The sequence below is a fragment of the Podarcis melisellensis genome, assembly GCF_964234715.1.
Source record: "Podarcis melisellensis genome assembly, chromosome: 18".
Lineage (NCBI taxonomy): Eukaryota > Metazoa > Chordata > Lepidosauria > Squamata > Lacertidae > Podarcis > Podarcis melisellensis.
Genome location: NC_138536.1, coordinates 1,375,781 through 1,397,117, shown reverse-complemented (window position 1 = coordinate 1,397,117; position 21,337 = coordinate 1,375,781). Strand labels below are relative to the sequence as shown.

Sequence of the window (21,337 nt, the reverse complement as noted above, 5' to 3'; positions counted from 1 at the left end):
TTTTTGGGGAAAGTGGGTGAGATGCACTCTGTTTATGCTCAGGGGCTACCCCACCTTCCTCCCCCAGGGTTTTGAAATTTATAATTGCCAGGTTTGTTGGGAAAGAGGGTGGGACGCACTCTGTTTACGCTCAGGGGCTACCTCACCCTCCTTTCCAAGGGTTATGAAATTGACAATTGCCTGGTTTTTTAGGAAACTGGGTGGGACGCACTCTGTTTATGCTCAGGGGCTACCCCACCCTCCTTTCCAAGGGTTATCAAATTGACAATTGCCTGGGTTTTTTTTTTGGAAAGTGGCTGAGATGCACTCTGCTTATGCTCAGGGACTACCCACCTTTCTCCTCAAGGCTTACCAAAGTGATAACTGCCTGATTATTTTTTTTGTTTCTAAGTGGATGGGACGCACTCTGTTTACGCTCAGGGACTACCCGCCTTCCTCCCCAAGGGTTATCAAATTGATAATTGCCTGGGTGTGGTTTTTTTTTTTGAAAGTAGGTGGGATGCACTCTGCTTATGCTCAGGGGCTAACCCCACCCTTTCCTCCCCGAGGACTGGGGAACCGTTTCCTCCCTAATAATAATAATAATAATAAATTTGGCCCTGTTCTAAGGGAAACTAAAAGAGAAGGCGGGGGAAAATCTGCCTGGGGGGGTTTGAAGCCCCCGGACCTGTTTTTTTTTCACCGAGAAAGAATCGGATGGGGGACCTGGCATTTTCTGTTGCTGAGTCTGTGCAGAGAGACCCCCCTCCTTGCGCAGTCAGTGATGGAGGGTGTGGCTCACGAGCCCATCTCTCCCCCCATAAAGAACCCCCCCCCCAGCATACCCTCCCCGCTCTCAAAACAACGCGCAACCCCAAATTTTGGCATTTGGAGATGCGCTCTTTGCGCCCAGACACCCGGGCATCCCCGCGCTCTCTATGGAAACCGGAGGTTAGATAGAGACGCGCGCGCGGAGGAGCCGCCACCCACCGCCTCCCCCGCCTCTCTCCCCCCCCCCCCACAAATCAAACCAGCGCCCCCCCTCCTCTTTTTCGCCCCTTTGTGCTCAGGCTTGCAGGAGCTGGGGCTAGAGAGAGAAAGAGGGAAAGAAAGAGAGAAAGAGAGAAAACCATGCTATCCATTTTTGGCTAGCGCAGAGCGCAGGGAAAGAGAGGCGGTCTGAACCCCCCCACCCAGTTCCTGAGCGCCCCCCCTCTCTCCTTGGTGGGGTGCAGGTGGTCATTCTTCCAGTGCCAACCCACGCGCACCCCCACCCGGATTTTGAAAACCTCTCTAATTTCAGACCCTTTTTAACCAAGGATAAAGGAGAATTGATTATTTTTTCGCTCTTCTCCAAAACCCCCCGGTGGTGGTGGGCGGAATCTAAAACTGGAAGGAGACCCCCCCTTTTTTAAAAAGCATGCACCCCCTTCGCCACTAATCCCAGCAAGAGGAGGCGATGGAAATGTCCTTTTGCATCCCGGAGCGGCAAAAAGGGGCGAGATAAGATTTTTATATATTTTTGGAGAGGGTCGGCTCCCTAGATGCGCGCGCGCCCCCGCCCCGTTTCCAGCTGCAAATCGGGGGGGTGCCTCGCAGATGCGCCGGGCAGGTAAGTTTGATTTTATTTTTAAAAAACTGTTTTTCCTCCCCTCGTTTTCTTTCTTTTCTTCTGCCTCCATCATCCCTCTCTCTCTCTCTCTCTCTCTCTCGCTCGCATGCAAATCCAGTCGTCTCTATACCCACCCCATTTTGCGTCTCCAAACAAAGGGATGGTTTGGACTCTGTGTCACGCTGACTGCAATGAGACCCCCCCCCCCTAAAAAAAGCAAGCAGGGGGCTATCTCTCTCCCCCCCCCCGCTCCCCAGCTCACTCTCTGACATTTGCATTGTCCTATTAGAACCCATCCCCGAACAATAGCCGCAAAATATCCAACCCCAAAAAATTAAAGGAGAAAATAAATCGCAGAACAGTCCATTATTATTAGGGCGATTATTCCCAGCCACACATCACTTTGGGTTTTGGGGTGGAAATGGTCTGAGAACCAACAAGAGACACACACCCCGTTTTATGCTGCGATGAGTATTTTTAATGATCAGTCGATCGATCGCTTATAGCCTCTCGGTCCTTGAAATGGAAAAGGGATTTTTTATTTTAAAAAGGATGGATGAAGCTGTCTGGCCACTTGTAACTTCTGAAAGCATCCATTAGCTCTGGGGAGGGCGGGAACACACACACCTTGGGTTTGCGGGTTCCTTCGGAACTCACCGCCACAAGATGCCGGTGTTGGTGGTTCCTTGCCCGCCTTCTGAACGAATCGGTTTATTTCGGCCGCTGACCAGAGAGCTCTCCGCCTTCTTTCGAAAGGGAGTGGGCAGTTTAGATGCACGTTATTGGTGTCGGCTGCCAAATGGAACCTCCATGTGTGTATGAAGTCTATCTGCGAGTAGCAGGGGCTGGTACAAGAGGGTGCTGTGACCTTGTAGGATTTCTCAAACTGGGATTGCTGGATGGAAACGGACCCTGAAACACTTCCCTTATTGGGTTGACTTAAAAAATAATAATACATTTCTACGGCCATTTGATGCATCCTCTTTCAATGTTTTCTTTGCCTCTGCAACAAGAGCCCTGGAGTCAGAAGTTTGCCATTTCTGAGCCTCAGTTGGCCACCTCTGTAAAATGGGTTGATACTGATATTCCTCCTTTTTTGTTATCCCATGTTATAGAAGTAGCCAACAGAGACTCAACAGGGGTATGGCACAAACGCAGCTAAACCTCAGGTCTGGATCTGAGCTGGAGAGGTGCGGAACAAATAATAAAGAACGCAGCAACTCAGAGCATGTGCAGAGTGCACACGTCTCCCTAAGTAAATCCAGGATTGGATCTGGGATCTGGGGAGGGGACTGGATTTCATAACGAAGGACGCCTTGCTCTGGGAAAATCCCAGGAGCTGTGAAATAACTGCTGGGTGAGTTATTTAAATTCATTCTCTCCAATGGACAATATGGGCTTAATCGTTTTTTAAACAACAACAACAAAAACCTGTATTTCACGTTTAAAGCTTGTTTTTTTCTATTTTTTTAAAAAAGATATCTTTTATTAAGTTTCCAATTTTACAATTCCAAATCAACATTTTACAAACTTTAAAATACCCAACGACTTCTTCTCTTTCCGTGGTTCGTTTTACATTTCACACATCTCTGCATTTTTCGCTATAACTGTTCAAATCGGTTCTCCGCTTTCACATCCATCAAATATTATTTCCCCCCGTTTTGTTCTAATCCATCCTGGTCTTTGGGAGACAGTTCACATATATTCTGGCCTATTCGACCTCTTTTTCTTAACGGCGACACGGACCGTTCGTAACACGGGAATATTCTTCCCAACGTGGAGCAGGGGGGGACGCGAAGGCAATCAGCAACAAATCGCTAAAACGCCGTTCGTTCGTCCTGCTCAGGCTGCACAGAAGTAGAATTTCGGTTCCTGAAATTCATTCCGATTGTGCAAGTAAAATATAACAGATGGAATTCTACAGGGTGGGGTCTTAAGTGTGTGAAAACAGTCCAGTTTCAAGGATCCCCAGATGGCAGAGGCGTCAGGTGTCATCCTGGCGTCCGAGAATCTTCACTCGGTGGCAAACAGCCAAAAGCCGAGTGCGAAATACGCCTGGCTAATTTCGAACGCTGTCTGCTGTGGCTTTCGAGACAGATGTTGGGCAAGAGATGTTTCAGAGAGAGAGAGAGAGAGAGAGAGAGAGAGAGAGAGAGAGAGAAAGAAAGAAAGAAAAAGAAAGAAAGAAAAGAAAGAGGAGGTTTCTCCTTTCCATTTTTTAAACTGTATTATGAAGCCGCTTGCGTTCCTTGGATGTGGGAGTGGATTAAATAAGAAAATACAGATATGTTAGATCTGGAAGGGCATGATAATAGATTCGGATGGCATGCGTATTTATGGCATGAGAAAGTACATAAAGGATTTTGCAACCATATAATTAGGAGATCACTTTCAAAAGTGTGGGAATAATATAAAGACCCATTGGAACAAAAGACTCCACAGTGGTTGTCTCCAACAGAGGTAATGGCAATCAAAAAAATAAATAGGGAGGTGATATGGCTTACATATAGGGACCTAGTAATGGAGATAGATGGGAAATTATAATATATAAAGTACCCTATTAAATCTAGAATAGAAAACAATGTATTTTTAAGACTGTGAGAGATATAAAATTAAAATATTAAAACTCTAAAAAAAGTCAATGTAAAGTATTAATAAGGGGTGAGTTTGTGTTTACACCTGGCACCGGGCACCAAATATATAATGTTATTTTGTAGTCTGTTAAATCTGGTGCCAAATTTTTGGATGTTCGTATGTACCGAAAGCGATCATTTCCCTTGGTGGCATGCTGCCAACAACCCCGCCCCCCCAATAGGATTGCAATAAGCCCCCACGCTTTTTACTAAGGGTCCGCGATCGCCGCTATGACCGCTGGGACTCCGGGTATCGATTTGGGTGTTAAATGGGTCATTTTGACAGACAGTGAATCTATAGGACCTGGGGGGACGGGCGGAGAGAAGGGACGTGCATCTAAATAGTGTCAGATCCAATGTCAGTCCCGTTCAGAGTAGACCTGTCAAAATCAATATGCCTACAGTCTGGCCACGCCTGTGGATTTTAACTGGTTGGATCCATCGCTAGTCAAGTTCAGAGTAGACCCGTCGGAATCAACGGCTAACGGTCCTGAGAGATCTGCATTGGCTCACAGAATGTTTCCAAGCACAATTCAAAGGGTTGGTGCTGAGGTTTAAAGCCCTAAATAGCCTCAGCCTAGTATCCCTGAAGGAGTGTTTCCACCCCAGACACTTGGGTCCACCACCGAGGGCCTTCTGGCGGTTCCCTCCCTGCGAGAAGTGAGGTTAGAGGGAAGCAGGCAGAGGGCCTTCTCGGTGGTGGCTCCCACCCTGTGGAACTCCCTCCCACCAGATGTCAAGGGAATAAACAACTACCTGACTTTTAGAAGACATCAGAAGGCAGCCCTGTTTAGGGAAGATTTTAATGTTGGGTATTTTTAATATTATGTTGGGAGCCGCCTAGAGTGGCTGGGGAAACCCAGCCAGATGGGTGGGGTATAATTATAATTATTGGTCTTGTTGGTTTCAGCAGGTCTCCTCTGAGTAGGGCTCAATTGGATCCGACCGGTATAGGTCAGCATGAAACTTTTAAGCTCATCGTTGTGGGTTTGAGTCCCGCGCCGGGCAAAACGGGTTGGGCTAAATGACCACTAGGGTTCCCTTCCAGCTCTACAATTCTGTGATTTTAACTCCTGCTTGTTTTGGCTCTGTGATGTCCCGCGGCAGCGATGAGCAGGACCTAGGCTGAGACCCCGACCCACCAGATTCCTCTGAACCCCACCGCTGACACCATGATCTCGGCAAAGGAGAAGGCCAAGGCTCCGAAAGACAGCATGACTCTTCTTCCCTGCTTCTACTTTGTCGAGGTAAGCAGAACTTTTCCATCATCTATACAGGTAAAGGTAAAGGGACCCCTGACCATTAGGTCCAGTCGTGGCCGACTCTGGGGTTGCGGCGCTCATCTCGCTTTACTGGCCAAGGGAGCCGGCGTACAGCTTCCAGGTCATGTGGCCAGCAGGACTAAGCTGCTTCTGGCGAACCAGAGCAGCGCATGGAAACGCCGTTTACCTTCCCGCTGGAGCAGAACCTATTTATCTACTTGCACTTTGACGTGCTTTCGAACTGCTAGGTTGGCAGGAGCAGGGACCGAGCAACAGGAGCTCACCCCGTCATCGCAGGGATTCGAACCACCGACCTTCTGATCTGCAAGTTCTAGGCTCTGTGTTTTAACCCACAGTGCCACCCGCGTCCCTATATCTTTTGTTTAGGAGAACTTTATTTGGTGGACGTGCAAGATAACCAAAGCATTCTGGGGAAAGATATATACAGTGGCACTTTGGTTCCCAAATGCCTTGGTTCCCAAACACCAAAAACCCAAAAGTGGGTGTTCCGATTTTCAAACGTTTTTCAGAAGCCGAACGTCCGACACAACTGTTGGCTATTGTTTCCAGTGCGCCTGTGCCAATCAGAAGCCACGCCTTGGTTTCTGAACATTTCAGAAGTCAAACAGACTTCCGGAATGGATGAGGTTTGAGAACCAAGGTACCGCTGTATTTGGTGCCATCGAAATTATTCCATCAGGCTTACAGTGGGACCTTGGTTCCCAAATGCTGAAACCCCAGAAGTGAGTGTTCTGGTTTTCAAATGTTTTTCGGAAGCCGGACATCCAACCCCAGACGTTAAACCCTAGGATTTGCCGATCAGAAGGTCGGCGGTTCGAATCCCCGCAATGATGGGGTGAGCTCCCGTTGCTCGGTCCCTGCTCCTGCCAACCTAGCAGTTCAAAAACACATCAAAGTGCAAGTAGATAAATAGGTACCACTCTGGCGGGAAGGTAAACAGCATTTCCGTGCGCTGCTCTGGTTCGCCAGAAGCGGCTTAGTCCTGCTGGCCACATGACCCGGAAGCTGTACGCCGGCTCCCTCGGCCAGTAAAGCGAGATGAGTCGGTCACGACTGGACCTAATGGGTCAGGGGTCCCTTTACCATTACCCAAAATATAGCGCCTGCTTCTCCCCCCCTCCCTTTTGTCTCCCAGCTGCCCATTGTGGCTTCCTCGATTGTGACTCTCTACTTCTTGGAGCTGACGGACCTCTTCAAGCCGGCCAAGGTGGGCTTCCAGTGCTACGACCGGGCCCTTTCCATGCCCTACGTGGAAACCAACGAAGAGATGATCCCATTGCTCATGCTGCTCAGCTTGGCTTTCGCGGCCCCCGCGGCCTCCGTAAGTAGCGTTCCGGCCCCTCCTTCCCTCTTGGGTTTTTATTCTAGCTACAGTCGGTAGAGGAGGATGCGGGTCGTGGATACGGGTCCCACACTGCGGAAAAGATTCCTGCTTTCCCACACCCAACCAGCGTTTCTCGGATGAAAATAGGGACATTATTGTTGTTGTTGTTGTTGTTGCCTTTGACTAGACTTTGCCGTCCCAGGGTCCTTTACCTTTACCTTTTACCTTATTATTATTCTAGTTACAGGTAGGTAGCCTTGTTGGTCTGCTGTAGTTGAAACAAAATAAAAAAAATTCCTTCCAGTATCACCTTAGACACCAACTAAGTTTGTTCTTGGTATGAGCTTTCGTGTGCATGCACACAGTGTGTATCTGAAGAAGTGTGCATGCACACGAAAGCTTATTATTATTATTATTATTCCCTGCCCATCTGACACCAGCCACTCTGGGCGTCTTCCAACATATATAAAAACATAATGAAACATTAAACAAAAAAAACCCACAAAATAATATACAGGCCTGCCTTCATATGACTCGGGGGTTGGATACCTCCATCCCCTCCAACGTTTCTCCCCTGAAAATAGGGACGTCCTCTTCCATCCCCTCCAGTGTTTCTCCCCTGAAAAGAGGGACGTCCTATTCCATCCCCTCCAACGTTTCTCCCCTGAAAAGAGGGACGTCCTATTCCATCCCCTCCAACGTTTCTCCCCTGAAAATAGGGACGTCCTATTCCATCCCTTCCAACGTTTCTCCCCTGAAAAGAGGGACATCCTATTCCATCCCCTCCAACGTTTCTCCCCTGAAAATAGGGACGTCCTATTCCATCCCCTCCAACGTTTCTCCCCTGAAAACAGGGACGTCCTATTCCATCCCCTCCAACGTTTCTCCCCTGAAAATAGGGACGTCCTATTCCATCCCCTCCAACGTTTCTCCCCTGAAAAGAGGGACGTCCTATTCCATCCCCTCCAACGTTTCTCCTGTGAAAATAGGGACGTCCTATTCCATCCCCTCCAACGTTTCTCCCGTGAAAATAGGGACGTCCTATTCCATCCCCTCCAACGTTTCTCCCTTGAAAATAGGGACGTCCTATTCCATCCCCTCCAACGTTTCTCCTGTGAAAATAGGGACGTCCTATTCCATCCCCTCCAACGTTTCTCCCCTGAAAATAGGGACGTCCTATTCCATCCCCTCCAACGTTTCTCCCCTGAAAACAGGGACGTCCTATTCCATCCCCTCCAACGTTTCTCCCCTGAAAATAGGGACGTCCTATTCCATCCCCTCCAACATTTCTCCCCTGAAAACAGGGACGTCCTATTCCATCCCCTCCAACGTTTCTCCCCTGAAAATAGGGACGTCCTATTCCGTCCCCTCCCATCCCTTGTCAACAAGCCCCGCCCACCTTGGCGGAGAAGTTGCCGGGAGGGGAGGGGCTTGCTCTGACCCCGCCCCTCTTCCCTCCCTCCCTCTCAGATCATGGTGGGCGAAGGCATCATCTACTGCCTGCAGTCCAACGTCAAGGGCCGCGCCAGCTCCGAGGGCAGCATCAACGCAGGCGGCTGCAATTTCAACTCCTTCCTCCGCAGGACGGTCCGGTTCGTGGGTAAGTTCGTCCACATCCTCTGGTAAAAGGTAAAGGGACCCCTGACCATTAGGTCCAGTCGTGGCCAACTCTGGGGTTGCGGTGCTCATCTCGCTTTACTGGCCGAGGGAGCCGGTGTACAGCTTCCAGGTCATGTGGCCAGCAGGACTGAGCCGCTTCTGGCAAACCAGACCAGCGCACGGAAACGCCGTTTCCCTTCCCGCCGGAGTGGTACCTATTTATCTACTTGCACTTCATGCTTTCGAACTGCTAGGTTGGCAGGAGCAGGGACCGAGCAAGGGGAGCTCACCCCGTCGCAGGGATTCGAACCGCCGACCTTCCGATCGGCAAGCCCTAGGCTCTGTGGTTTAACCCACAGCGCCACCCGCGTCCCTCTCCCCATCCTCTGAGCCCCCCCAAAAAAACCCCACTTTTCAGGGCATACACAGGGCAGAGACTGTCCGTCTGTCCCTTCTCATTCAGCCTTGCAAAAAAGAAACACACAAAATTCTTAGCATCCTCCCGAAGCCCAAAAAGCAGAAAACTCCGTAGCTCACTGGCAAAGCATCTCCTTCCTTTCCCACCCCCCTTTGCCAAATCATTTTTATTGATTTTCCAAATCTTAACGAATCAACCACAAGCCAAAACTAATTCAATACAGTTTTTCAACATTCCCACACTCAGTCCAAAATTTCCTCTTTTTGTGCCTCTTGCTGCCGCAGTTATTTCTAATTCGCTTTCCATTCCTTATCCTTAGCAGGGATTTTTGTTTGTTATTTTTAACCTATTATCCTTACCCATCTGCTACCCGTTTGCCAATTCCTACATTTGCTGTATTTTAACACTTCCGAAAGCTGTGGTTGCTCGTGAAACCGCAATTGGTCGATAATTATTATTCCTAAAATAAACCCCCTTCCCTTCCTTCTGCATGCACGAGAACCTAATAGTTTGCATTCATTAGATGGTCTCCCTTTGCTTCTTAATTAAGCACGGTCCACTTTGTCCAAGATTCCTCCGGCCCAAATCCACTCTAATTTCCAGTCCATTTATCTCCCTCCTCCTCTCATGGTCTATTGTCCATTTCAAAACAGGAATTTCAATGACATCCACCTTATTGAGCTGATTTACGTCTAAGCTAAACAAGCTCTCACTTAGGGCCTCACTGTCTTGGGGGCCCCCAAAAAATTTAAAGGGAAAAAACACCTGGATGTACATTTCCAAAATATAAAATAAAAAACAAATAGAATAAAACCTACATGCAGCAACAGTGTTTTGTGTTGTGCGGGCTCCTATGGTGTAAGTCAGGGGCCCCGCCTGCTCCCTAAAATATCACTGGTTTGCTCCTTTCTATATATAGGGTGCCGACATTCTGCTATTTATCATTCTTAGCAGTTTGCATCATACGTCTGCACTTATTTCATGTTATGGCAAGTTTCTAGAGACCAGATGATGAGTCTTTGTAAACTGTGTTCCTAAAGGAACTTTAGAAATGTGTTTGCATTATTCAGTTCGTTATGCATCAAAAACCATTTTGAGTTGGAGCATCACAATCATTTCACTATCCATATACTTCTTCTTAATTGCACTTCACTATTAATATACTAGGGACACGGATGGCGCTGTGGGTTAAACCTCAGAGCCTAGGACTTGCCGATCAGAAGGTCGGCGGTTCAAATCCCCGCAAATGACAGGGTGAGCTCCCGTTGCTCGGTCCCTGCTCCTGCCAACCTAGCAGTTCGAAAGCACACCAGTGCAAGTAGATAAATAGGTATCGCTCTGGCAGGAAGGTAGACGGCGTTTCCGTGCGCTGCTCTGGTTCGCCAGAAGCGGCTTTGTCATGCTGGCCACATGACCAGGAAGCTGTACGCAGGCTCCCTCGGCCAATAAAGCGAGATGAGCGCCGCAACCCCAGAGTCGGTCTCGACTGGACCTAATGGTCAGGAGTCCCTTTACCCCTTTACCTATTAATATACTTCTTAACAGTGTTTCAGTCCCACGATGACTTTGATAAAACACATCCTTTGTGATGTGCAAATGTCCTGAGATACCTGTGAAGTCCATAAATGACCATGTAACATATATTCAACACACACAAAAAGTGACAATTTGTTGCGGACAAAGGACAGCTGGACATAGACAGGGGCCCATTCCCTTCAGGAGCTGAGGGCCGCGTCAAACCTCAATCTGGCCCTGTCTGTGGTCCTGGCTTGGCACCAGAAACGGGTTTGGAGAGCTGGATAAGGACTCCATGCCCAGGCTTGCGCCCCTGGGCTCCATCCCTGCGAGAAACAAATATTTTATGTCCCGGCAGGTGTCCACGTTTTCGGTCTCTGTGCCACGGCCCTCGTGACGGACGTAATCCAGCTGGCCACAGGGTACCATGCCCCGTTCTTCCTGACGGTCTGCAAGCCCAACTATACCCTTCTGGGCATCTCCTGTGACGCCAATCCTTACATCACGCAGGATATCTGCTCGGGGCAAGACCAGCACGCCATCCTTTCGGCCAGGTGAGGCTGGGACGCGGTTCCAAAATTCGGTGGTGACCGGGGTAATATATTACCCCGGTCAAATTGGCGAAAATGTACAAAAGGGGAAACAAAGTTTGTTGGAAATGTAAAAATAAAGATGGGGACCATTATCATATGTGGTGGCTATGCGAGAAAATGAAGAGATTTTGGAACCTGATATATAATGAATTACAGTGGTACCCCGCAAGACGAACACCTCGGAAGACGAAAAACTCGCTAGACGAAGGAGTTTTTTGTTTTCTTAGCCGCTTCGCAAGATGCATTTCCCTATGGGCTTCGCAAAAAGAAGCTTGCCCCGGAAGCTCCGGGGATAGCGGGGAAGCGCAGCGCGTCTTCCCCTCTCTCCCCGGACCCCTTTTGAACCAAGGGGCGGCAACGGGGAGAAGCAATTCTCCCTGCTGCCCCTTGCTTTAAAACAGGTCCGGGGACAGAGGGGAAGGCGCGTGGCGCTTCCCCCCTGTCCCCGGACGGTCTCCATAGGAACACATTGATTGATTTTCAATGCATTCCTATGGAGACCGTACTTCGCAAGACGAAAAACTCGCAAGAAGAAAAAACTTGCGGAACGAATTAATTTCGTCTTGCGAGGCAGGCACCACTGTAAATAAACTTTTTAGATACACCTTCCAAAAAAACCCGGAGGGTTAATAGGGGATGAAATAAAAAAAGAAGACCATCAGTTATTTCAATATGCAGTGGTGGCAGCTAGAGTCCTTGTAGCACAGAAATGGAAGTCATCAGAGATTTCAACAGTCATGGAATGGCAGGTAAAACCTTTTGAATATGCTGAATTAGCAATAATGACAAAGTTCACAGAAGAATGGAGTAAATTTGTGACGTATATAGAACTGAACTGTAGAAGTTTAAGAACTACGGCAGGATTAGGATAATTCCTGTGATGTATGTACAAAAGCGGAAGAAAATGTAAGAGGAGATGTGCATTATGAAAACCGCAACTGGGAGGGAAGGCGCGATTTAGCGCAATGTAAATAAGACGACTTTAAGAATGAATGTAAAGATTGTTTTATTTTGTGTGGGTTTTTTTGGAAAATGACAATAAAAAGTATTTTTTTAAAAAAATTCGGTGGTGACCGCCGCCGCCCGCTGGAGCTAAGCGGGGGCCCCCCGAATCGCCCCCACTCTGCACCCCAGCCTGTAGCAATTGCTCCTGTATAACGTTTCCGTTTTTTCCCTTTCCTTTCCCCAGGAAAACCTTCCCTTCCCAACACGCCACGCTCTCCGCTTTCGCCGCCGTCTACGTGTCGGTGAGTCCCCGGTCCCCGGCCGCGATCCGCTGGCTGGATGATCAGAATCGGCTGCTGATTCCTGGGAAACAACTCTGTGATCCAGGCTAGGGTGGGGTTGAGTACAGTGGTACCTCAGGTTACATACGCTTCAGGTTACAGACTCCGCTAGCCCAGAAATGGTGCTTCAGGTTAAGAACTTTGCTTCAGGATGAGAACAGAAATCGTGCTCTGGCGTTCGGCGGCAGCAGGAGGCCCCATTATCTAAAGCGGTGCTTCAGGTTAAGAACAGTTTCAGGTTAAGAACGGACCTCCGGAACGAATTAAGTACTTAACCAGAGGTACCACTGTATTGGGCTACAACAAGGCTCCCACCCCAATCTGCTTCGGTTTCAAGCCTTCGCAGCAAGGGTGGCGAATTTTGCAATCTTTAAAATTACGTTCTTGTTTTTTAAAATGTTTTTATTAGCAATTTCAACATAACATATCATATTCATTATTTTCCCCCTTTTTTCATCACCCCCCTCAAACCCTCCCCCAGAGACTTCCCTCAGTTCCTCTCTCTGATTTCTCAGCACATCTTATATTCTGCATGTTATAAAATTATACACATCCTTACATTATCTGTCTACCATGTTATCATTTTTATTGATCTTCCAAAACTTAACAAATCAACTTAACGAATCAACCTCTTTTTCTGCCTCTCGCTGCTGCAGTTATTTCTAATTCACGTTTCACTCTAGAGACTAGACGATGAGTCTTTGTGTTCCTAAAGGAACTTTAGAAATGTGTTTGCATTATTCAGTTTGTTATGCGTCAAAAACCATTTTAAGTTGGAGCTTAATAACCATTTCACTATTAATATACTTCTTCTTAACTGTATTTGTGAAAAGTTCCCATTCTTCTTTAAAGTCACAGTTGTCCTTATCTCACAGTTGGTGTGTCCGTTTTGCCAGTTCTGTGTAGTTCATCCATTTCTCTTGCCACTGTTCTTTTGTCAGGGTTTCCTTCCTAAAATTACATTTTCAATAGTTTAGCATGTATACTTTGTCATTTTTCCAACTGCCTTTCCTGTTTTCCATGGCGCGGCGGCAAATGTTGAAGGGCAGGACCTTAATTGTGGTGGCCCCCTTAGCTGTGCTCCCGCAACAGGAGCACACAGTCATGACCCAATGAGTCCATAGCATTTCCACCCCCCATCATCCATCCCGGACGCCGGGGTCCAGCTCTGGCAGAAGTTAAGTTACAGGGAAGCAAGAACAGGGCCTCCTCGGTGGTGGCACCCGCCCTGTGGAATGCCCTCAAGGAGATATTTACCTGACTTTTAGAAAGTATCTGAAGGCAGCCCTGGACCGGGAAGTTGTTTTTTTGGAAAGTGTGATGTTTTATTATGTTTCAAAGAGTGCCTTCACGACCCCCGCCGTCAATCTTTGCAGATGTACTTCAACTCCATCATCTCCGACAGCACCAAGCTCCTCAAACCCATCCTGGTCTTCGCCTTTGCCATCGCAGCCGGGATCTGCGGCCTGACGCAGATCACACAGTACCGCAGCCACCCCATCGATGTCTACGTGGGTTTCCTGATCGGGTCCGGCATCGCAGCCTATCTGGCAAGTCTCTTCTCCTAAGACCCCTTTCCCGGACTTTGGGGGGGACACGGGGTTTGGGGACACCTCAAGCTCAAGAGGTCCACGGCGAGTCGGGTCCTGGGTGGGCGAACACGTGAGAATGTTCAGGGAGGCAGGAGAGGATGTATTGCTTATTAATATCCTTCCTAATTTGTGCTGGCAAGTTCTATAACGGGTCGGCAAACATTTCCAGCAGGGGGCCGGTCCACCGTCCCTCAGACCTTGTGGGGGGCTGGACTATATTTTGAAATATAATAATAATTATGAACGGATTCCTATGCCCCACAAATAACCCAGAGATGCATTTTAAATAAAAGCACACATTCTACTCATGTAGAAAAACACAAGGCAGGCCCCACAAATAACCCAGAGATGCATTTGAAATAAAAGGGCACATTCTACTCATGTAAAAACACACTGATTCCCCGACCGTCCGTGGGCCAGATTGAGATGGCGATTGTGCTGGATCCGGCCCCCGGGCCTTAGGTTGCCTACCCATGCCCATCTAGAGTCCTTAAGTCACTTCCCTATCGGTAGGAGGAAACAACAGAGGCCATGCAGATGACACAAAAGGAAAGAGGGATGAGGAGGGATGAGGTTGTTGTTTTTTAAATCTTATATTTTGGAAATGTACATCTAGTTTTTTCCCCCTTTAATTTTTTTGGGGTCCCCCAGAAAAGCAGGGCCCTAAGCTGTAGCTTGTTTAGCTTAGACGTAAATCCAGCACCAGTCTTTAACATCTGTCATTTTCTGCCCTCAAACAGGCCTACCACGCCGTGGGCAACTTCCGCGCTCCGGCTGAGAAGGCCCCGTCCAATCCCCCCGCCAAGGACGCTTTGAGGGCCCTGACCCAGCGGGGCCACGACTCGGTCTACCACCAGAACAAGTCGGTCAGCACCGACGAGCTGAACCCGCAGACACGGCTGGAGGGCATCAACCGTCAGGTTCAGCGCGAGAAGAACTCCCTGGGCAGCCTGAAGCGGGCCAGCGTTGACGTGGACCTCCTGGCCCCCCGCAGCCCCATGGGCAAAGAGAACATGGTCACCTTCAGCAACACACTGCCGAGGGTCAACACGCCCTCGATGGATGACCCCGCCCGGCGCCACATGACCATCCATGTCCCCGTGGACGCCTCACGGTCCAAGCAGCTGATCACCGAATGGAAGCAAAAGTCCGTCGAAGGCCGGGGGATGACCTTGGCCGAGGAAGTGGCCCGGCGGGTCGGCTCCGATTGCTTGGTCGGAGAGGATGACGAACATATCCCGCCGTCGCTGTACCCCACCGTCCAGGCCCGGACGGCCGAGCGCGCCGCCATGGGTCCCCGGGTCCTCATCCAGCCGAGACCCGGAGCGACCCAGCTGGTCCACATCCCCGAGGAAAGCCAGGCGAACGCCGGGGCCAACATTTCGCCCAAGAGCAGCTCGGCCGTGCGGGCGAAATGGATGATGATGGCCGAGAAAGGGTCGGCATCCCAGAGAGTGGCCAACCCACCGCGCCTCATGCAGGTTATCGCCATGTCCAAGCAGCCAGGGATGGTTTCGGTGACACCCAAACACTCGGAGACATCTTCATCGTCCACCAGCTCCGATTCCTCGCAGTACCGGTCGCCGTCGGAACGGGACAGCTCCAGCGTCGTCACCATCGATGCGCACGCCCCGCACCATCCGGTCGTGCACCTGTCGTCCGGGAACGGGCCATGGGAATGGAAAGCCACCCAGAAAGTGCCGGACGGGATGGACACTTACGAGCTGAACGACATGGCCAAGGATTTCCGCGGCTTCCGGCCGGCCAAGAGCGCCGGCGTCTCCCCGGGGTCGTCGGTCAGCGACATCGAGCAAGATGAGCCGCGGTACGGCAGTGTGGCCACCATCAATGTAGCGGCGGGAGTGGGGGGCGGAGAGACCAGCCCGGCAGAAAACATGCTCGGGGGGCCCAGCCGCGAGTCGACGCTGCGTCGCAAGCCGACGAGCCTGACGGTCGGCGAGAAGGACGGCCAGGCGGAGGAGACGGAAAACTTCTACAAGAAGATGCAGGCCAACCGGCGGTTCAAAGACTAGGTGCCGAAACGGGATGGGAACGATTCCTCCCCACGTTTCCAAAATTAAAATTGATTTCGGTTGCCATCTCTGTGGCAAAGATCTCCATTTACCAAGCGTTGAACAGCGGGGATCCAGTGTCTACTTTGGGGAAGCTCTGTGGACCAAATATTTGGGATTTCCTGCTGTTTTTTAGCTAAGGAATTGCCCGCCCCTCTTCTGGATTATCACGGGGACATTGTGGGACCGCTGAAGGGATTTTTAAAAAAATACCTGACAGATTACCGGTGCTGTTGATTTTCAGGACAAGTGTAATTTATCCGTAACTACTGATTGTAATGCTGGCCAGAGCGGGGAGCCTGGAGTTGGGTGGTTTAAACATTACGGAAGGGACGCAGAACCGTACCCCTTGGTACGATCTCCCATCGCCCTGGAGCCCGTGCATTTTTGGGAGGGTGTATCATATTTGGAAAGTCAAGGTGGGCGGGTAATTTAGCTTGCTAGATGACACCTCCCTACCGGTGATGATTCAGAGACATTTTATTTGTCTCCAATGAAAGCGGGGAGGGAGTCTGCAAATACCTGGGGTGCCCAAAAGAGACAGAAGAGGATGATAAAAGTATTGGGAAAAGACAGGATGTCCAGCTAGGGTGCTGGGGGAACAGAAGAGTCCATCGTGTCTGTTCTTCCCTGCAGCGGCCAAGGAGATTATAATAATAATTTATTATTTGTACCCCGACCATCTGGCTGGGTTTCTCCAGATTATACTAGGAGGCGACAGATGTGGTTTACCCCAAGCATTTAGTCTCTGGAGATAGACTGCCCCTGTCCTTGGGGGCTCTGGCTTTTGGCAGGCCCCCCAGCAAGCATCCGAAGTTATCAGGCCGATACGTTTTGTTTGGGGCAGGCGAAGGGGGCATTCTTGGGGCGCTGGATTCTGCCCTCCCCCCAAAATTGGCACAAAGCGAAGGCAGCACTAGCGGGGTAGGGGAGACCTCGGTTGCCCTGTCTGGGGAAAAACGGCGGCCGTTATTAGTCACGAGGCTTCTGGAGCAGATTCTGTCATGCCCCTAAGAATGTGATGGGGAGATATACATATTATGAGGGTTTATAGGGTGGCATGGCTCAGTGGTTGGAGTAGGGAGGGAATGTAAAATGTATAGCCTTATGGGGGGGCCTTTGGGGTTGTAGAGGGGGCGGCACCCCCTCTTCGCATGAGATGGGTTTATTAACTTGGGGGTCGGGATGGGGAGGGAGGAGTGGGGCTCAATTTCAAGATGCAACGTTACCGAGACGTCAAAATTGGAAGTTGCTACCGTGAAATCCCGTATTCCTATAGACCAGGCTCAAACTCGGCCCTCCAGATGTTTTGGACTACAATTCCCATCATCCCTGACCACTGGATGGGAGTTGTAGTCCCAAAACATCTGGAGGGCCGAGTTTGAGGAAGCCTGCTATAGACAACCAGATGTTACCTTAACTTGGTTCCAGATGTTCTTAGACTCCTGCCGATGGGATTCGGAGTCCGGCGACATCCAAAAGGATGTCAGGTTAACAAGGCAGGTTTAGGAAGTTTAAGTAAACCAGGAATGCCCTCGCTGCCGAAAACTGAATACCCCTTTAACGATTATCCATAATTTATCCTCTTCCTGCTCAAGCGAGGGAGTTTCCTGAAAGATGAACTAGCCATGGTTTCCACCAATTTGACGGAATTGCATTTTTAAGCAAGTGCCTAATCGTTGCTAGTGGAAAAGGCTGTCCTTTCTTTGGACTTTGTTGTTAGGAAAGCTTCTGGGCAGACCCCCCACAAGGGTCCCTATTTTCCAGGGAAAGTCCTGGATATACAGAAGCCGTCTTAGTTTCTGATTTGATCCCAGAATACCCTGCTTTCCCTTAGGACGTCTCTATTTTCAGGGGAGAAACGTTGGAGGGGATGGAATAGGACGTCCCTCTTTTCAGGGGAGAAACGTTGGAGGGGATGGAATAGGACGTCCCTATTTTCATGGGAGAAACGTTGGAGGGGATGGAATAGGACGTCCCTATTTTCAGGGGAGAAACGTTGGAGGGGATGGAATAGGACGTCCCTATTTTCAGGGGAGAAACGTTGGAGGGGATGGAATAGGACGTCCCTATTTTCAGGGGAGAAACGTTGGAGGGGATGGAATAGGACGTCCCTATTTTCAGGGGAGAAACGTTGGAGGGGATGGAATAGGACTTCCCTATTTTCAGAGGAGAAACGTTGGAGGGGATGGAATAGGACGTCTCTATTTTCAGAGGAGAAACGTTGGAGGGGATGGAATAGGACGTCCCTATTTTCAGGGGAGAAACGTTGGAGAGGATGGAAGAGGACGTCCCTCTTTTCAGGGGAGAAACGTTGGAGGGGATGGAATAGGACGTCCCTATTTTCAAGGAGGGAAGAAACGTTGGAGGGGAAGCAACTTAGGAGCTATACCGAGCTAAGCTATACTGAAACTCGAGCTTTGAAATGAGTTGGCCTTTTAGTCCTGCCCATTCATTTCAATGGGTCTCAGTAGGAGTTAGTCTGTGATGAATCCTATATATATATATATAGTTTGGGGTAGGTGGAGGGGAAGACTACCCAGCATTGTGGAGGACTCCCCAAAAGGCCTCCGGGAATTCTGGGCCTCTGTTTCCATAGTTACGCCGGCTGGGTACCCGAGCCCTGTGTGCAGGATCCGTCTTAAGGGGAATGTTGGCATGGATAGAAGCGTTTATGTCTGCGAGGAAGGAATGTATAACCTTATGGGAAGATGATAGGGGGGCTGTTGTTTTAATAGGGCCCCCCAACAAATGGCATGGTTAGGTAGGAAAGGGGGGGTCCTTTGTGAAAGGGGAAGCATGGGGAGAAATGGGCACAAGGTGGGCATTAAAGGCATTTATAAAGTTCCTCTCTCCCTGGTACTTTCAAGGAGCAAGAAGATGCATTAAATTGGCAGGTGCCAATTTAAATGTGCCACTGCAAACCTCCATGGTCTTGCTGGCGCCGTGATTTGCAATGCATCCACCGTTCCTGTGAACATTTTTTAATACATATATAAATAGGGGGCAGAAACAGGAGACTTGGAGCCCACCCTTTAAGAACGACCCCCGCAATTCAGGTGTCAGGTGGGTCGTTGCCTTTGAGATATTTTGGGAAGCCTTGCTCTGTCACCGAGAAATAAAAATTAATCCTGGACCGATTTCCAAGCGTGTGGTTTCGAGAGCATGGCGGGGTCGGCGGTGGGAACGGTGCTATGTCAATTCCCCCATCGGAGCCTGCTTGGGTATAGCTGCTGCTGCTGTAGCCAGAGTGCTTTACATTGGCTGCAAATCAACTGCTCATGAAGAACTAGCAGTGTGTGTTAATAATAATTCACCAAGATGAGCTACGGGCCTGGCGTCTTCCCAGATGGAGGCAGCACCCAAGTCAAAATCCACACTCAGCACACACCTCTTCAGCTTCTTCGGCGATCCCTTGTAGCCGAGTAAGATTGTCCTCCATAAACACGGTCTTAACAGTGAGTCCATAAGTGACTGTGGAGGCCGATTATGGATCCCCACGTCCTTCCACAGTGGGGACATTGGTGGGAGTTGATCCCGGTGAGGGTGTGCCAAGCGTGCCTTCCTCTTAGCACGTTTCTCCCTTGCGTCCTGAGTTCGAGTGTCTTCAAAGCCCACAACACCTTTGGTCAAGGCTGTTCTCCAACTGGAGCGCTCACAGGCCAGTGTTTCCCAGTTGTCGGTGTTTACACTACATTTTTAAAGATTTGCCTTGAGAGAGTCTTTGAACCTCTTTTGTTGACCACCAGCATTACGCTTTCCATTTTTAAGTTCGGAATAGAGCAAGTTGCTTTGGAAGACGATAATCAGGCGTCCGCACAACATGACCAGTCCAACGAAGTTGATGTTGAAGAATCATCGCTTCAACACTGGTGGTCTTTGTTTCTTCCACTACACTGGCCTTAGTTCGCCTGTCTTCCCAAGTGATGTGTAAAATATTTCAGAGACACCGTTGATGGAATCTTTCGAGGAGTTGCAGATGGTGTTTATAAGCGGTCCACGTTTCACAAGCATGCAGTAAAATTGGTAGTACAATAGCTTCGTAAAGGAGCAATTTGGTTTCCCTACAAATGTCACTTATGCACAGCTACGCAGAGCAATCTGAAAGCCAGGTTGCATCATCACGGCGGGGAATCCCAGGCCATTCTGCAACCATCTCTTTCTGTTTGCTGTCTCCCGGGAGTTTGGCAAGAAAAAACACTTTCGCCCTTTGCGATTTACTCCTTCCAAAGCAGCTAAGCCTTTAATATCTCCTCGCCGAAGCTTGCTTTTTTTATCTGGGCGCACAAAGCTAATTAGAGCTCAGCTTGGCTGCGAGAAAAAAACCACCAGAATCCTCTTTTTTCCCCCCGGCAGCTGGAAAAACGTTAATGCCTTCCTCCTTCTCGCTTCTGTGCAGAGGAAATGGCCAAATCTGCAATATCTGGGTGAATATTCTGAAAAGGGGATTTCCCACACACACCCCACACACAGAAAAATTCTGCACCAAAAGGAGAGATTCTGCAAATCCACAACGGGACTTTCCGGGGGAAACAAAATCTTCCTTAATTTCATTGTCCGCTGGGAGTTGCTAAGAGACTCCTCATTCCTCTTTGCAGAGCTACAATTTCCAGGTTTCCTTTCAAACCTTCCAGAGTATTTGGTGTCACAGCTGAGAAGGATCAACTTATATATTTAGCCAGTCAACATCTGGCCAGGGTGTGTGTTGGGATTAACTACGAATAGCTTCAGCCACCTGCCTCAGTTCCTCTCGATTCAGGCCCTCTGCCGCCAAAGATGCCATTATTTTTCAAGCTTTATATACCGCCCGGTGTTAAAAAAGGGCACAGGGCATTTGACGGCAAAGGGCACCACTGGCGATCAGTGTCAACACATTGCCTAAAGGTAAAGGTAAAGGGACCCCTGACGATTAGGTCCAGTCGTGGCCAACTCTGGGGTTGCGGCGCTCATCTTGCTTTCTTGGCCGAGGGAGCCGGCGTACAGCTTCCGGGTCATGTGGCCAGCAGGACTGAGCCACATCTGGAGAACCAGAGCAGCGCACGGAAACGCCGTTTACCTTCCCGCCGGAGCAGTACCAATTGATCTACTTGCACTTTGACGTGCTTTCGAACTGCTAGGTTGGCAGGAGCAGGGACCGAGCAATGGGAGCTCACCCCATCATTGTGGGGATTCAAACCGCCGACCTTCTGATCAGCAAGTCCAAGGCTCTGTGGTTTAACCCACAGCACCACCCACGTCCCTAACACATCGCCTAACAACCATGCAAAAAAATAATAATAATTCAGCAATGCACAATATCATTCCTGCAGCAATAATAATAATAATAATAATAATAATAATAATAATAATAATAATAATAATAAATTTTATTTATATCCCGCCCTCCCCAGCCAAAGCCGGGCTCAGGGCGGCTAACAAAAATAAAACAGTA

At 49.3% G+C, this 21,337-nt stretch overlaps 1 protein-coding gene across 2 annotated transcripts; it reads left to right on the top strand.

Moving 5' to 3' along the window:
* The first annotated feature begins 956 nt into the window (after positions 1–956).
* Positions 957–16,579, top strand: PLPPR3 (phospholipid phosphatase related 3). 2 transcript variants are annotated; one of them, XM_081895539.1, is made up of 8 exons: positions 957–1,591; positions 5,332–5,471; positions 6,643–6,828; positions 8,302–8,431; positions 10,722–10,917; positions 12,146–12,203; positions 13,619–13,792; positions 14,575–16,579. In XM_081895539.1, exons 2-8 carry the CDS (start codon positions 5,397–5,399, stop codon positions 15,865–15,867), a joined length of 2,112 nt encoding a protein of 703 aa, XP_081751665.1. In that variant the 5' UTR covers positions 957–1,591; positions 5,332–5,396; the 3' UTR covers positions 15,868–16,579. The 2 variants fall into 2 exon arrangements, with proteins under 2 accessions (XP_081751665.1, XP_081751666.1); XM_081895540.1 differs by lacking the exon at positions 957–1,591 and adding an exon at positions 2,873–2,948.
* The last annotated feature ends 4,758 nt before the right edge of the window (positions 16,580–21,337 follow it).

Excerpts from the sequence above, each read along its gene's own strand:
- PLPPR3 (XM_081895539.1), top strand. The coding sequence starts at position 5,397 with ATGATCTCGGCAAAGGAGAAGGCCAAGGCTCCGAAAGACAGCATGACT. Across the intron at positions 8,432-10,721 it reads CAGGACGGTCCGGTTCGTGG|GTGTCCACGTTTTCGGTCTC; the intron begins GTAAGTTCGTCC and ends ATGTCCCGGCAG. Across the intron at positions 10,918-12,145 it reads CACGCCATCCTTTCGGCCAG|GAAAACCTTCCCTTCCCAAC; the intron begins GTGAGGCTGGGA and ends TCCTTTCCCCAG.